At 34.5% G+C, this 14,480-nt stretch overlaps 1 protein-coding gene across 7 annotated transcripts in view; it reads right to left on the reverse strand.

Annotated features, from left to right (window-relative positions):
- The window catches only part of SNAP91 (synaptosome associated protein 91), a 158,514-nt gene that overhangs the window by 78,937 nt on the left and 65,097 nt on the right, over nt 1–14,480 (reverse strand). For all 7 annotated transcript variants that reach the window (XM_079938766.1, XM_079938769.1, XM_079938772.1 and 4 more), the window contains exons 8-10: nt 13,209–13,315; nt 9,142–9,183; nt 3,494–3,564 (exon numbers count right to left, since the gene is read on the reverse strand). In XM_079938766.1, the coding sequence (XP_079794892.1) occupies nt 3,494–3,564; nt 9,142–9,183; nt 13,209–13,315 (220 nt within the window). The remainder of the gene's footprint in view (nt 1–3,493; nt 3,565–9,141; nt 9,184–13,208; nt 13,316–14,480) is intronic.

Consider the following 14,480-nt stretch of genomic DNA (forward strand, 5'->3'; position numbering starts at 1 on the left):
TGAAACTAAACTGTCAGGATGTATGACTTCTGTTCCCATGGACCAGATCCAGGTTTTGCCATGATTTCATCAAAAAGGTAGAACCAGAGGTGCTCCCATTGGGGCCACAGCTTTAAAAAGCATCACTCAACACTGATTGAAGTCTGAGGGCTCGGAGGCTCAGAGAGGTAAATAACTCGCCAAAGTCTCATCATTCTTTAATGGTGGATTTCAGGCTCCAGTCCAAGTCTGTCTGTGCACATTTCACATTCCAGCCCGTCCTGACAAAATCACAGGGGAGCCCAGCACATTTGCTCCTCCCCTACACAACACACAAATTGCTTCTTTTTACCTGTTCCTCAGCTGAGTTTCTACCCTACCACTGGCTCTTCGCCCTTTATAAAAGGAAATGCTACAATCTTTTATATATAATGACATTATTTAAAGCCCGATACTTATTTCAATAACTTCAGCTAGGGAAATTTAGTACATGGTGAACCATGTTGGGGGAAAATAAAGCACGAATATAATTTTAGAAGAGAATGAATGACCCACAGATCCTGTAAAATGTTACAAACAAATCCATGGGTTTCTATGATGAACACAGAAAATGCTAAGGTTTACACTTCCCATGTGTTAATGGTAAACTATCAAAAGAAGAAATGTTATTTCTTATTCGCAACACTAATCCCTACACAGTTTTTGGTCAAAAATGCTAGCCAGAAAGACAAACAAAACACAGATGTGAAAAACCTATCTCTTCCAAATAATTTTAATTACAATAAACTTGAGTTTCTTGCACCCTCAACACTTAGTAAACCCACATATAAAATAAAATCAATTTCTCTCTTTTGTTCTGTGGAATTACAGAAACAGACAATATACAAAGGCATATCACACAGTATTGCAATAGAATTTCAAAAACGAGTATCGGTGGATATAAGGACTAAATATAAAAGGCCTCCGTGTTTTTTAGCAGACATTTGAAAATGCTTCATTTTATGCACTTCCTTGACTTAGAGGTTAGAACAGTTTTATACTGCTACCAGAAGACAAAGAAAACCCGTTTAAGTAATTAATTTTCTTAATAGCATTGTCTTTTGGCACTTCTGCCACGTGCCATAGGGAAATCGTTTGTTTACTAAACAAGTGAAAAAGCCTTTGATGTCTAAAATCTAAGAGGGATATCTGAATATACAACTAAGAGTCTGTTAGTCCTGATCAAAGAAGACCAAAATAAAACCATTTATGCGAGCCACCTTAGGAGAAAATTTTAAGAGTATAATGAAAACACAGAGATGTGTAAAATGGACAGAAATCAGTTTTCAATGTTCTAAATACCAAATGTGGAATTTTAAGAGTGTTTTTTGCATTTTCAGGAATAACCAAATGCAAAAAATGTCACTCAATATAGTACTCACCCTTCACTTAAGGTCCCAGGTAAGCACAAACATACAAAGAAGAAAATAGTTAACTACTATAGTTCATTTATTTTAAAAATAGGGAATAAGCAAAAGACAAGTTCATAGGTGGTCTCAGCCAATTCAGAAAAGAAATCTGACAAGCATAAAATGATTTTAAAGGAGAGAGGAAAATGACGCTCAGTACAAGGTAATGCAAAACAGAAGATCATTAAGTTCTTATTTTACTCCTCCTAGAAATGTAACCAAGTGTCCACAGCCAAATAGTCCAAAAATAGCTGGCAGCAGCCACAAGGGGGCGGCTTTAGAGCTGAAGTTAGGGCTGATGAGATCCACTCGAGAAGGCGGCTTCTCACAGGACTGCAGCCCTGGCAGATTTCAGGAGGGAAGAGGGTGGACCTGTGGGGGGTGCGGGGACCTGAGGGGAGAAGAGGGCGGAGAAGCTGACTTGCACCCATGCGCATCCTGCATGGCCCAAGGGAGAGGCTCTAACTCTGGCATATGCATATTTCCTCAGCTAAAGGGATCCATCTGCCACAGGAAGAGGGACATTTCTCAGGCTTCCTGCCTCCTTTGGCTTAAATCCTGGGCCACTCATTTGGCTTCCCAGACACCCTAATACGGGAGGGGTGGGAGGAGGCAGCAATTACTGGAAGCTGGCACCCTCCTTTGTGACTTAACATACTCGCACGTCTTTTCAGTTGACGTCAATCTACACACACAAGTCTGATCGTCCATGGCCACACTGAAGTGGGGACAGACCTTGGACAACGGTACAACCTTGACAGAGCCCCTGAGAGGTCCTGTCATCCATCATTCCAAATAGCTCTGCCATCACAGCCTGAGAGAGCCCTACTCCGTTGTTTACCATCGAAAACTTAAGACATGCAATAATTTTTATACTAACTTGGAAAAGATGACAGAAATCACCCTTAGCTAAACAACAGGCAAAAGAGTGACTCAAGACACGAGTCTAGATTCTGGGAGAATGCCCAGAGAGAAGCAAGCAGAAAGGAGGTGCATTTTGGTAGCTGTATCACAGGTAAAATCCACGATCGGCCTATAGCCCTGCAATGAGCAGTTCACAGGTTGTCTCTACCAATTTCTGCTGTCGATCTAAACAGAATCAACATAAAGCTGGGATCACCAACAAAAACAGATTTCAAGCTGACTCTGTAGAGAGAGCTACATTATGTTTTTAGGTGGAGATAATGAAGTATAAAATAGTCCCTGACCTTAAGAATCAGAAAATCCATTTAAACCACATATCGGGGCAGGGGAAGTGGGGAGGAGAGTCATAAAACAGTGTGGTGCATGATTAAGGAAGCCCTCATGAGATGGCCCTCCCCAGGATGTGTAAAATGCACGCACGCAGAGACAAGGAGGGGAGGCACCCAAGATTAGCAGAATTACACTCTGAGCGAGGTACAAAGACGGGAAAGTACCAGGTCTTGTGAACCGACAACTATGATCCCGGCTGGAGAGAAGACAAAAATGGAACCTGGACATTTTTGGCATGCGGTCAGGAAAAATGGTCAAAAATCTAAGTGTCCAAACAGAAAGGTTGAAAGTCTACTAAAACTACACTTATCGCTGCTCAACTGCTACTCTGTCTAGAAAAATAACTGTCAAGTGTCAGCAGCATGCCATGCCGAAGGGTCCACCTGGGGAGAGTCTGAAGTCCAGAAAGCCATTCCTGAAGGCTCTACTTTTTCACAGTAGGCTCGGAAACATAACAGAGTGTTCAAGGCTGCTTGGGAAACTGGGTTCCCAATGATGACAGTCTCAAGTTTTAGCATGAGCAATTCTTTTTCTGAGGATTGTGAGTCCCTTCTGAGGGCAAAATAATAAATAAATCAGCAAGTCCAGCCAACACAGGTACAACCTACTAGTTTGCTGAATTAGCCTGCAGACAGATTACCTATAATGGGGTCATGATGTCGTAAGTTAATGGGAAGGGTAGGGGTTTTGAGGGAACTCAGGATAATTACAATAAAGCATACTCTAAAACGGTAGTACTGTGATAAATCTCACTGTATAAAGAATGAGTCTAGTATTTTTCATCTTATTTAGAATATACAACTAATGCGTACTTGTTTCCAGGTTTCTTTCCTTCTAATGTATTTAGATGCTGTTCAAGGGTCTCCATAAGACTGCTGGGAGCCTACAATAAGAAAGTAAAAAATAAATGTCTGCATCGCTTTCTTTCAAAATAAATACACTGGAACATCACTGTAACTTTGTATAGTGCAGGTCTGGGCACCCTAATACATATGGGAGATAATTTCATTCCAGGGTCTTTTGGTAATTAGATATTTAAATTCCACAGAATCTCAAACAGGCCCATCATATATATACTTAACTTCACTGCATAACAAACAGTGTTACAGTGTGGTTTCGGTGTAGAAATGACATTGGATAGACTTTTACTAAGATATAACTTAAATGTAGTAAACTCAATTAAATCAAGTTCACCATATGTTTCCATAAGACCACAGTGGAAAAATTAAAGGTATTTGTATCCAAGTCAAAAATATAAGTGCCCAAATACAAACTTACAGAAATATGAAAATACAGTAAAATCTCACTTATCCATATTTGACTGAAATATTAGGGAAAATTACTACTTTATTAAAAAAGAAAGGGTAAGTGAGAGTTGTGGGGAAAAAAATACAACTTTAATAGTCAACCACAATTAAGATTTTCTTATTATTGAGCTATGTAATTTATATACATAATAAAGTAACTTTAGCAAATATTAATGTTATAACAGACTACTGTGTTTTGGCAAATTTAATATATTTCACCTCTTTTATTAAGAAGTACCTGAATGTTTTTATCATATTTTAGGCAATATAAAGTGATGGCATTTTGCTGTATACTAGGAGAAGAAATAATAGGTTCATATAAAATTCCACCCCATCTATTCCTCAAGCATTAGAAATTTACCTTCACCTTTCTCGAATAATCTTAACCCAAGTTAGACTTTAACAGCAGCATAGGCATTCAAAGACTGGCATAACATTTATAGATACATTTAATTTTGACAATTATTCTTAAAATTAATATAAAATTAATTTTGAGGGATTTTAAAGTAACTATGCTAACTGCTAAAATAGTATAACTCTACATTTTACATTGCACCTATAATGACAAATGAAAATAAAATTCTTATTAAAATTGTTTAGTACATTTAATATTCATTTTCATTTCACTAATAGACTCATATACTGCCTTAACAATAATATTATTACATATATAATTATGTGAGATTGTACATGTAAATTACAAAGTGAGCCACACATAAGTTTATAAATATAAATTAGTAAGTGAACAAAAATATTAACTTGATCAAAGTGACGAAGGTAGGGTAGAAAGGGACAGCCCTGTGAACGTTATATAAAAAGTTAATTACTGTAGAGTAGAAAAAATGACTTTCAGGAGATATAATAAATTTTGAAAGTTATAAAAATTAGAATTCTTAATATAGCTCAGGTAAAAGGTGACTTAGCAAAGTCTAGTAAACTACAACTAGGGGTATACGTCTAAGTTTTAAAGAATGAATTTTTAAGAGATAAAGGAAATTTTGCTCTATAGAAAAATTGTAAACTACTAAGATGCACTTGCTTAATAAACAGAATGTGTATTGTAACTTTAAAAGGAAGAAGACAGAAATGGCTTAACAATTTTTAGATGAATTCACACCTGAGAACTTCCATTGTAATTGTCATAATAGTAATGATTATAATTGTCATAATAATGGAACCTAGGAGGCCCGGGCACATAACTTTAACCTTTTCGGTTTCCATTCTTTTCATTGGGATCACAGTAAGGAAAAATATATCAAGCCATAGAACCTCTCTCCAGTTGGAAGACTTAGGTCCTCTGAGTATTAAATGCAATGTAAAAGAAATGTGATTCTGTGCGAAACCTGTTTAAGAAATGCTATTTATAGTTATAAAATAGAGAACAGTATGGGATAACAAAAGAAGTAGTATTTTTTCCTATATGGTTTCTTAATTATGTAAAACAAAAAAACCAAAAACTAGGATGATAGTTTGCAATTTCATTCTTTTTGTAAAGTTTCTTAGTAATTTAAGAAAAAAATAAAGTAGGAGTCACTAAAATCACAATAGTTGAGAGAAATGTGACCAAGAACACAGACTACAAAACTGACTTTAAGAGGTGTTATTTTGCAATGCATTGCACATAAAATTAAGTTTGGAGCATTTTAGCTTAGAAGTTTAAAAATGCTTCATCATTTATATCTCTTATTAGGACATGTGAAATCTAATAAAATAAACTCTTCAAACATTTTTGGAGGGAAAAAAACTACTTTGATAGTAAAGTTCACTGAGTGTAGGAATATTGGCCTTCTGAGCTCTATGGCACTGAGCACATCCTGGCATGCAGCAGACAAAAATGAAAACTGTCTCAAATTTCCAAGGGGCAAAACTTTGAGAATGCCTCTGCTGTTGTAAAAGGAACTTTAGTATAATTAGCAGTATCTTTAGTTGCTTATTTTAAATACTGCTGAAGTCAACAGACCAATCAGGTGAAAATACCAACCCAAAGAACAAGGGGCAGCTTGTGACTAATAAATAACAGTGATATATCATGGTTACCGATTCATCAGTGGTACAGTCTTTAAAAGGAGACTTTTCTTTACCAGTAGTTTTCAGATCAACCAGAATTCCTGACATCAAAACCTAAGATGTTTTTCATAAATGGAGATATATTAAATTTGGAACACATGCACACACACCAAACAGGAAATAATATTTTGAAAATCCTTTTCTTGAAACAAATTCATAGCTGATTGTGAGTACAGGATCAAAAAGGAAGCATCCATCTACAATTCAGATGCTTTAGATCCTAAAGCATCATTAAAAACAAATGGAAATAAAAAGCAACCAAAAGCTCATTCAAATTTTTTGCTTATTAGATCTAAGAAACCATTGGAAAGTGCTGAGGAGGAATATTTCAGTTCTGATATCATATTCACTTCTTATTCGATACAGTACTTCTGAGTGTTTAACAAGGTTTTTCATTGGTATTTATAAATCATTTAAAATGCTGTTATGATGATATTATATGCACAATTTGAAAAGGGCTACAGATGACCACACTGGTATTTACTGTACATTTTCTAACCAGAAAGACATCCATTCACTCCCTCTGTTTCATCTTGCTGCAAGAGGAATTCTAATCCTTTCTCGGTTAGGAGCAGCCTTTCCCTACTCCCAGTCAATAGGTAGCCCTTCTGGTCCCCATAATCTCTTTAATCCTCTTCCTTGCTGGCTATTTTTGTCCATCACCACGGCTAGATTCAGTGGCCATGGTGGCCACAGAGAAGCCTGGCAGAGAGTAGAACCCAATCTCACAGGTCTCAAACAGAGTCCACACTACCTGGCATTTCTGACCCATCTCCAGATTAGTTCTTGTCTAACACTATCTGAAGGACTAACCCTAGAACAGCTCACATTCCAGTTTCTGTCTGACCAGACTGTCACAGTGGGTCTAAAACCCCAGCTCAAAGACAAGCCTCCAATGAGACCTGTGGAAGGGTTCTAAATAAAAATTAGGGAGTGTGTTTAGCTCTGCTGCTCATGGACCCAACAGAAATCACAATTAAGTAACTTACTAAGAAATTTCAGAAGCACACAGAACTTTTGAATTGAGATTTAAATATACACTGGAGAAATGAACTAGAGGATTTTTTTTATAAGGAGATAATTTCAAAATAAATGTTAATACTGAAGTCTATGTGGCTCTTCAAGTCATAACAGAAGCAGAGGATAGAATGTTACCAGTGTCTAATGAATCTCTACCACAGAATCGCTTTCTACTAGACCCAGAGTAAGATTTTATCTTCTTTAAGGATGGGTCTCTGTTCCCCAAATTATAACAACACAGAACATACATCATTACATAAAATATTATGCCTCTGGACTTCTTAAGAGTATATAAACTGTAATGAATATAAGAGTATCATTAAAAATTAAAGCCAAGTATGTAAATCTGTCAATGATATGCTATAATTTTCTAATTTTAAAAACAGAAAGGTATTTAAGTATCCTTTTAAACCTTTCTTTATCTCCCTTCAGACTCTGCCCAAACTGAGATAAATGAGGACCTATTTTCTTCTTAACCTGCCAGCCTCTCTAACAACATGACTAGTTTTACTTCTGTTCCATGGTGAGAGCAGTCTATACAGTTGAAATAAAGATGATTTACCATTTCTAAAAGCTATTCATTGAGTTAAATATTTAAATATCTACATTTTTTAGGTTAACATGTAGTTGGGTTATTTTTTAAAACTGCAATGTAAATGTTAATGTTAATAATTTAAATAATTTAAAATGAAAGCACAGTGATTTTCTTTGCTTTTTATTACTGTGGTACAAAATTAATAAATTTTTATTAGATTATAATCTAATAAAGAAATTTTAATAGTATTTTATGCACACAATTTTTAGCCATATCCAAGATGATACCAATATCTTATTTAGGTATGCACCTAATCAAAGAACACTATTTTCTCATAGTAGCAAAAATATTTTATACTAATATTCTGTCTATTAGAAGGCACTTTCCACCAACTTTTAAATAAAAAAATACAATGCCATCATTTTCTGAATTGTTCTGTGAATTTTATTTATGAAGAATTCTTGGTATTTAATTGGTATTTTAATAATAATAATGGTCTCAATACAGAGACCATTACTTTGGGTTTCCCTAATTTTTAATAAAAATTTAAGGTTAACATTTAAATATAGAAACATTTTAAGGGATAGTAAAGATAATAAATTATTAAACACATTTTGATACTATTAAAAATGGGTAACCTTTCATTATGACAATTTTCTTCAATTACAATAACTTTTTTTTATTTGCAAAGACAGAAAACTCATATATTCATTACTGGTATATATGGTAGCAGTTCTTAACTCTCTCCTATCATCTATTTCTAGTTAAAGAACATGTTTGGAACAGAAATTTACCGTAGCAGAATGACAAGTTGATTAAACAAAAATAGTTCCTGCCAATTATTAGAAAGGTCCTACAGTAATTCTGCACATGTGAATCATCTTGATTCTAAATCCAAGGAGCCGTACAATATACCCTCTTAACAGATAAAAGGATTGATAAGGAAGCTCTACTATTGTTTTTGCTTCTTAGATAGTCCCCAGAAAATCACTCATCTACCACTACTATTTTTTTAAAAAAGGTTTTTTTGTATATAGAAATTCCTCCCCTTCACAGGGGAGACAAAAATCAGTGTATTGAACAGTACAACTACAACATCAGTGTTCTCGCTATTCGTGCCCCTCCTCCATCCCTGGGACATGTTGAAAACTAGGAGAAGAAGCAGGAAGAACAGTTCAAATGTTCTGATTACATGCCTATGAATAGTCACATTTCATGGATGAAACACTTTTTAAACATTTTTCAAGGCTTCCGTTTGATTCAAGTTTAAGAATGAAAAAACGAGCTCAATAATTAAATACCGTTGCCTTTAAAGAGGAACGATTTTATAAGATTAGGAAAATATTCATATTATCTCCAGAAATATATTTAATAGCTAAAAAAGAAATAGTAAGTTAGAATGATTTCCAAGAAAGGTGGTTGGCCTACATTCAAAAATGCATTAAATGCTTATAAGCCTCTGCCCATTTATGGTAAACTATGGATTAATAATTTCATGCATACTGAATTTTTCACTCAGAGAATCACTTACCTGTGTGAGGTCAGGAATGTCACCCTTATCAATGCCAACTTGCTGCGGATTAAAAAAAAGTTACTTAATAGGTTTTTAAAAATTAATTTCTCAGATCACCTATAGAATTAGTTAAAACCACAGCTCAATCTTGGTATAAAATAATAATTATTATATATATCAATCTCACTTTGAATATGTGCTTTTTGTGGAGTTTTCCACTCAATATAAGAGCAATGATTTTGGCAATAGAGACATAACAAATGTACAGAATTTTGCTAGAACCTGAAAAAAAGAACTTAGGAAACTGAAGTGTAAAAGGTTTCCTCCATGGTTAATGGCAACTAAAATTTTTTTAAAATGCTTCGACTAAATTTAAATTGTTAATTATGCCCAGTCAGTCCTCTGGACAGGGAATGTTCACTGAATTTTAATAACTTGTTCAGGGTGTAGTTTCCACCCTTCCTCACACAGAGAGAACCACTGTGACATCCAAGATGTATCCTTCCAGAGTTTCTTTATGCATATCCAAGGAAACAGTAAATCCATAAATACATAGTTATTTCCCACATTATTATAAAATAATAGTGTATTATATACACTGGGATTATACTTTTCATTTAACAATACATCTTGGAACTATATCCATACATAGTTGGATATACATCCAACTATATCCATTAATATACAGAATTTCCTCATTTTTAAACAGCTTCCTTGTCTTACAATTTATTTAACAAGTCACCTATTAATGAACATCTAAGTTGCTTGCAATCCCTTGCCATTGCAAGCAATGCTGCACACATCACTTTGCACCTGTGTGGACACATCTGTAGGACACATTTGTAGAAGTGGAATTACTAGATAAAAGCAAATGTGAATTTTAAATTTTGGTAGCTTGGGGAAGGAAAAGAAGGGAGGGAGGGAGGGGCAGAAAAAGAAAGTGCTATCAAGACTGCAAATACGGGAATATATTAATAAAGGTGAATCAATGAAGAGAGTACACAGGTGTTCACTATACAAGCTTATCAACTCTTTTGTAGGTTTGATAATTATTCAAAATAAAAAGCTGGGGAAAATACAAATCATAACTTCATTCTCTCATTCTATATAAATGATGAAATTGAGGCTTAAGGAAGCAAAGCGGGTTAACCCAAGTCTCTCTGTGAGAAATGAAGTGCTTCATTATGCTGATGGAAATGTGGAAGCAAATACAGGAAGCCTAAGTGTCGGCTCCTGAAAGACAATAAGGCAAACTGGAGAGGGGCAAGTCCACTTGTGTGTCAAATGCTGAGCTAACTTCTTTCCTTTGCCTTTTCTATATCTAAAGCAGCATAGGGAGACGCAACAGGGAAGAGATATGGGGATATATGTATATGTATAGCTGATTTACTTTGTTATAAAGCAGAAACTAACACACCATTGTAAAGCAATTATACTCCAATAAAGATGTTACAAAAAATACAAAATAAAGCAGCGTTTCTCAGCCTTGGCCCTATTGACATTTTGGGATGATAATTCTTTGCTGGGGGCTGTCTTATGTCTGCCCTAAACTCACATTCTTTCCAAGTATGGAAATTATAAATTAAGGCAACTTCATTCTATTTACTTCCATATTTCAATACCTCTTGAGATGATCCATTAAAATAAATATGAATATGAATGAAGTCAGTGTTTTTTAAATTAAAGCATTATGGGTCCCTAATATTGGAATCACCTCCTTAAAAGGTGATTCGATTCTATTAAGTGTGTAACTCTGTTAAAGGAATTCTTCCTTTACATTGCTATTCTTACTGTCCTGAACTTCTGAACCACAATGAAGTTGGAGGATGAAGTGCGATTGTATTACAGAAATCTCATCACTTTCTGTCTGCAAGTATTCTGGGAGACGTAACTCCAATGAGTTGGTATTTACCTTGGAATAGCAAACTAAGAATAATTTAGTTCTATAAAAGGTAAGTGCATTTAGCAGACATGCCTATTACTTGTAAAATAACCATTTTACAAAGTTTCAGTTGTCTGCTTTAGGAGACTTCAGTATAAGAATTCAAAGCACAGGAAGTTTTCTGTACTTTAAGTAATTCCTCTGCAAAATTTGAATATATCCATAGGAATTATTCAATTACTCCACATTTCTTTTAATACGATGGGAAATTTAATGTTAATATTTGCCATATAGCCTATATATAGAGTTGTATTTTAGAAACAACATTCTTGCAAGTCATCTACACATTCTTCAGGCAAATGGTATTAACAACAGGGTAGCTTATTGGGTAGGAGTCCATACATATGTACACCACACAAGCACTGCTTGGTAGAAAAGAGAAGCTTCGTATATTTGTTGAAAATTTTCTGTATTTACCAATCATAACCAAACCATTCGACACTGGTATCCAAATAGTTAATGTTTAAATTATGAACGATACGATTTAAATGTGAAAGAAAACACTAATGGTTAACCCATTGTGATTGATGTTTATTCTATTAAAAATAATTTTGTAAATTAGTATCCATTCTATAAAAAGTTTTAGTCATAATGTTTGAATAAAATTAAAATATTTATTATTATGTTGTTTAAAGACAAACTCTCAAAATGACATCTAATTTCTGTATATCTCCTTCTCAGCAGCCTGAAATGGGCCTGTGATAACACGAGGTTATCAAGAGACACAAAGTAAAATTTTACATGTAAGAATAGAAGGAACTGATATATAAGCACCCTTTTTCTCAAGGAGACCTTGAGCCCAGCCTTATTATGTTGATTAGAGAAATATTTACCCCCAAATTGTAACACGTCCAGCTCTTTACTTTTTTGATATACACAACATCAGATGGGAACACTGGGAAGAGTGTGCATCAGGAATTAATCGAACAGTGAAATAATCTTCTGCCCTGAGTGTTTAGGTATAATTGATCTTCTCACAGAAAGAAATTAGGCAAATTTTGCTAGATTACATTGATAATTACAGTTGAACCATGGGAAAATCATATCAAATACAAAAAATAAAACTTGTGTAGCAGCAAAAGTTTCAAGCAATTCTATCCTTCCTTAAAGGCCACCAACATCAATAAACCCGTGGAAATATACATGAACATGCTTTAATGTATATGTAGTTTATTAAGCTAATCTTTACCTTTTGTTTCCCATATTGATTTTTTTAACAAATTCTGATTATAAACTGTATGGATCTAAGCTCGAGAGACAGTATTTTGCAAGATTATTTTGGTCTTGGAATTTAAATATGACAATTATCACTCCTGTGAATAAATGAAATTTGAAGAATAATGCTTGGACTAGAGTGCTTTTGAAACTATGTGTATAAAATGTCTGTTCTTGTGCTATATTCTGAAAATGGCAAAAACAGCAAAAACATGGCATGAATGTCCCACGTCCACAGCATTTTATGCTTTGCTGGTGAGCTTCAGAACCCTTCCCACAAAACACTTCAGTCAGCCCTAGCAATCAGTTAGTTGACAAGCAAGATAAGAACCCATTTGTCACCCTGACAAAGGAATGTAATAAAATGTCATAATTTCCACTATGAGTCAATCATTGGATTTCATAAGAGAAGACACCAATTTACAGATAACCTCAGGAACAACAACTGTATGGTTACACAGTTATTGTGATTACGTATAAAGAGACATCCTTAAGACACAATTTATAAACTTTATAAAATTAATTATACTTTGTTTTCTTTTTTCCTTGTATTGAAATCATTTTGACACAGTAAGAAAAGTCAGGGTTTACACACTAAGAACAATGGACAGACTTTTCTAAGGGCTTTTTTCTACAGTTCAATACAAAGGAAGCACTTTCTCACAATCAAGGACAGCCATGAGGTGAGATGGAGGGACAGACCACCTTGCAAAGCTGTGAGCTCATTATCCATGAAACTTTTATTTGGACACAGGATGATCTTCTGATTGAAAAGCAAGAGTGCAGAGCACAGCTCTGGGTGAGAAGCAGGATGAAATGTCTTCCAAGGCCACTTCCAACCCTAATAACCTGTGACTCTGTGGCAGAATGTCTTACCAGATTATGAACTCTACTGTTTACTCCAGATACATGTGTTAATATTACTTACCTCTGCAACTTTGAGAAATTCAGACACTCGTGTCATCCTAGTTAGAAATCGTTTGTAAATTTCTAGAGCATCTTTACATTGTCCTTTCTTCATTTCAAAAAACTTTTCTAGAAGAGATAGATAAGCATTTCGGAAAGTGTATTATGTTCAATCTTCTTCTAAGCTTACATTGATACTATTACTTAACAACTTTAATGTCTGAATCAAAACACTTGGCACTAAAACTTATGGGAAATATTAAAAACACCTAAACAAGTGAGGTATGAGTAGTTTAGGAAAGGTGTTATGTGTCTAAGGTGTCTCACATGAAACAATTTAAATAATGAAAATACAGTTAAAGTAGAAGAATATATTAATTGTCATAACAGGTATACTTCATGATACATATAGCGTAATATTCTGTTTCATAAAATAGTATCAAATTCTTGCTGATAACAATCTCAAAAGTTAAAACTGCACCCTACATCATCCTTATTTTCTTAATAGTTCACTATAAAGCAATAATCTATATATTATAAAGCAATAATCTATAAACTTCTCTGAATTAAAGAATTCTTTAAATTGTCTACACTCCATATAAGTGATACTTGCTTTTACTGGTCATCAACTATTTCTTTCAAACATTATGCCTTTTTGTTATAAAATAGTGGAGTTTCGTCCCTTCTAGTCTATAATCGTATCATCTTTCTCAACTTTTAGCTTTCTAGACAGAAAAACAAAGGGTCCTTTTGCTGCTCTCTTCTGCTTCCCAAGACTAGAATTATGAATTATAATTGTAGTATGAGAGTGTATTTTCTCCATACATGTTTTGAAGAAAACTAGCATTTTAACAGTGCTTTCCCCAGCCAGTCATTCATCCATTCATTCAGTCAAAAATTACTAACATTGCGGATGGAGACACAGTCGGCCAGTGTCTAAAATAGCTCCCTGGCAACCCTGGATCATAACTGATGGCTCAATATCTTCATTATTTCATATTTGCACATGCTTAAACATATGCTATTTTTATGCTCTCTCACATTTGAAAGTTCTGGATTTCATTCGGCATGTAATTTTACTACCTCAAAAGTATTTTTAATTTTCTCATGAAAGGTTTAATAATATATAATTACACAAAGAACTAATTATTGAGGGTAGCTACTCATTACCTTCTGTTGACAGTTTTTTGGTAATTTTACTTTTAACATGGACCTCCCCTGTAGGGTATTCGAGGGAAGCAAAAAGATCAAGAAAACAAACACATAATGTATTCTAGTTGTTAGGATTTGAGAG

Source organism: Stenella coeruleoalba (assembly GCF_951394435.1).
Source record: "Stenella coeruleoalba genome assembly, chromosome: 12".
Taxonomy (NCBI): Eukaryota; Metazoa; Chordata; class Mammalia; order Artiodactyla; family Delphinidae; genus Stenella; species Stenella coeruleoalba.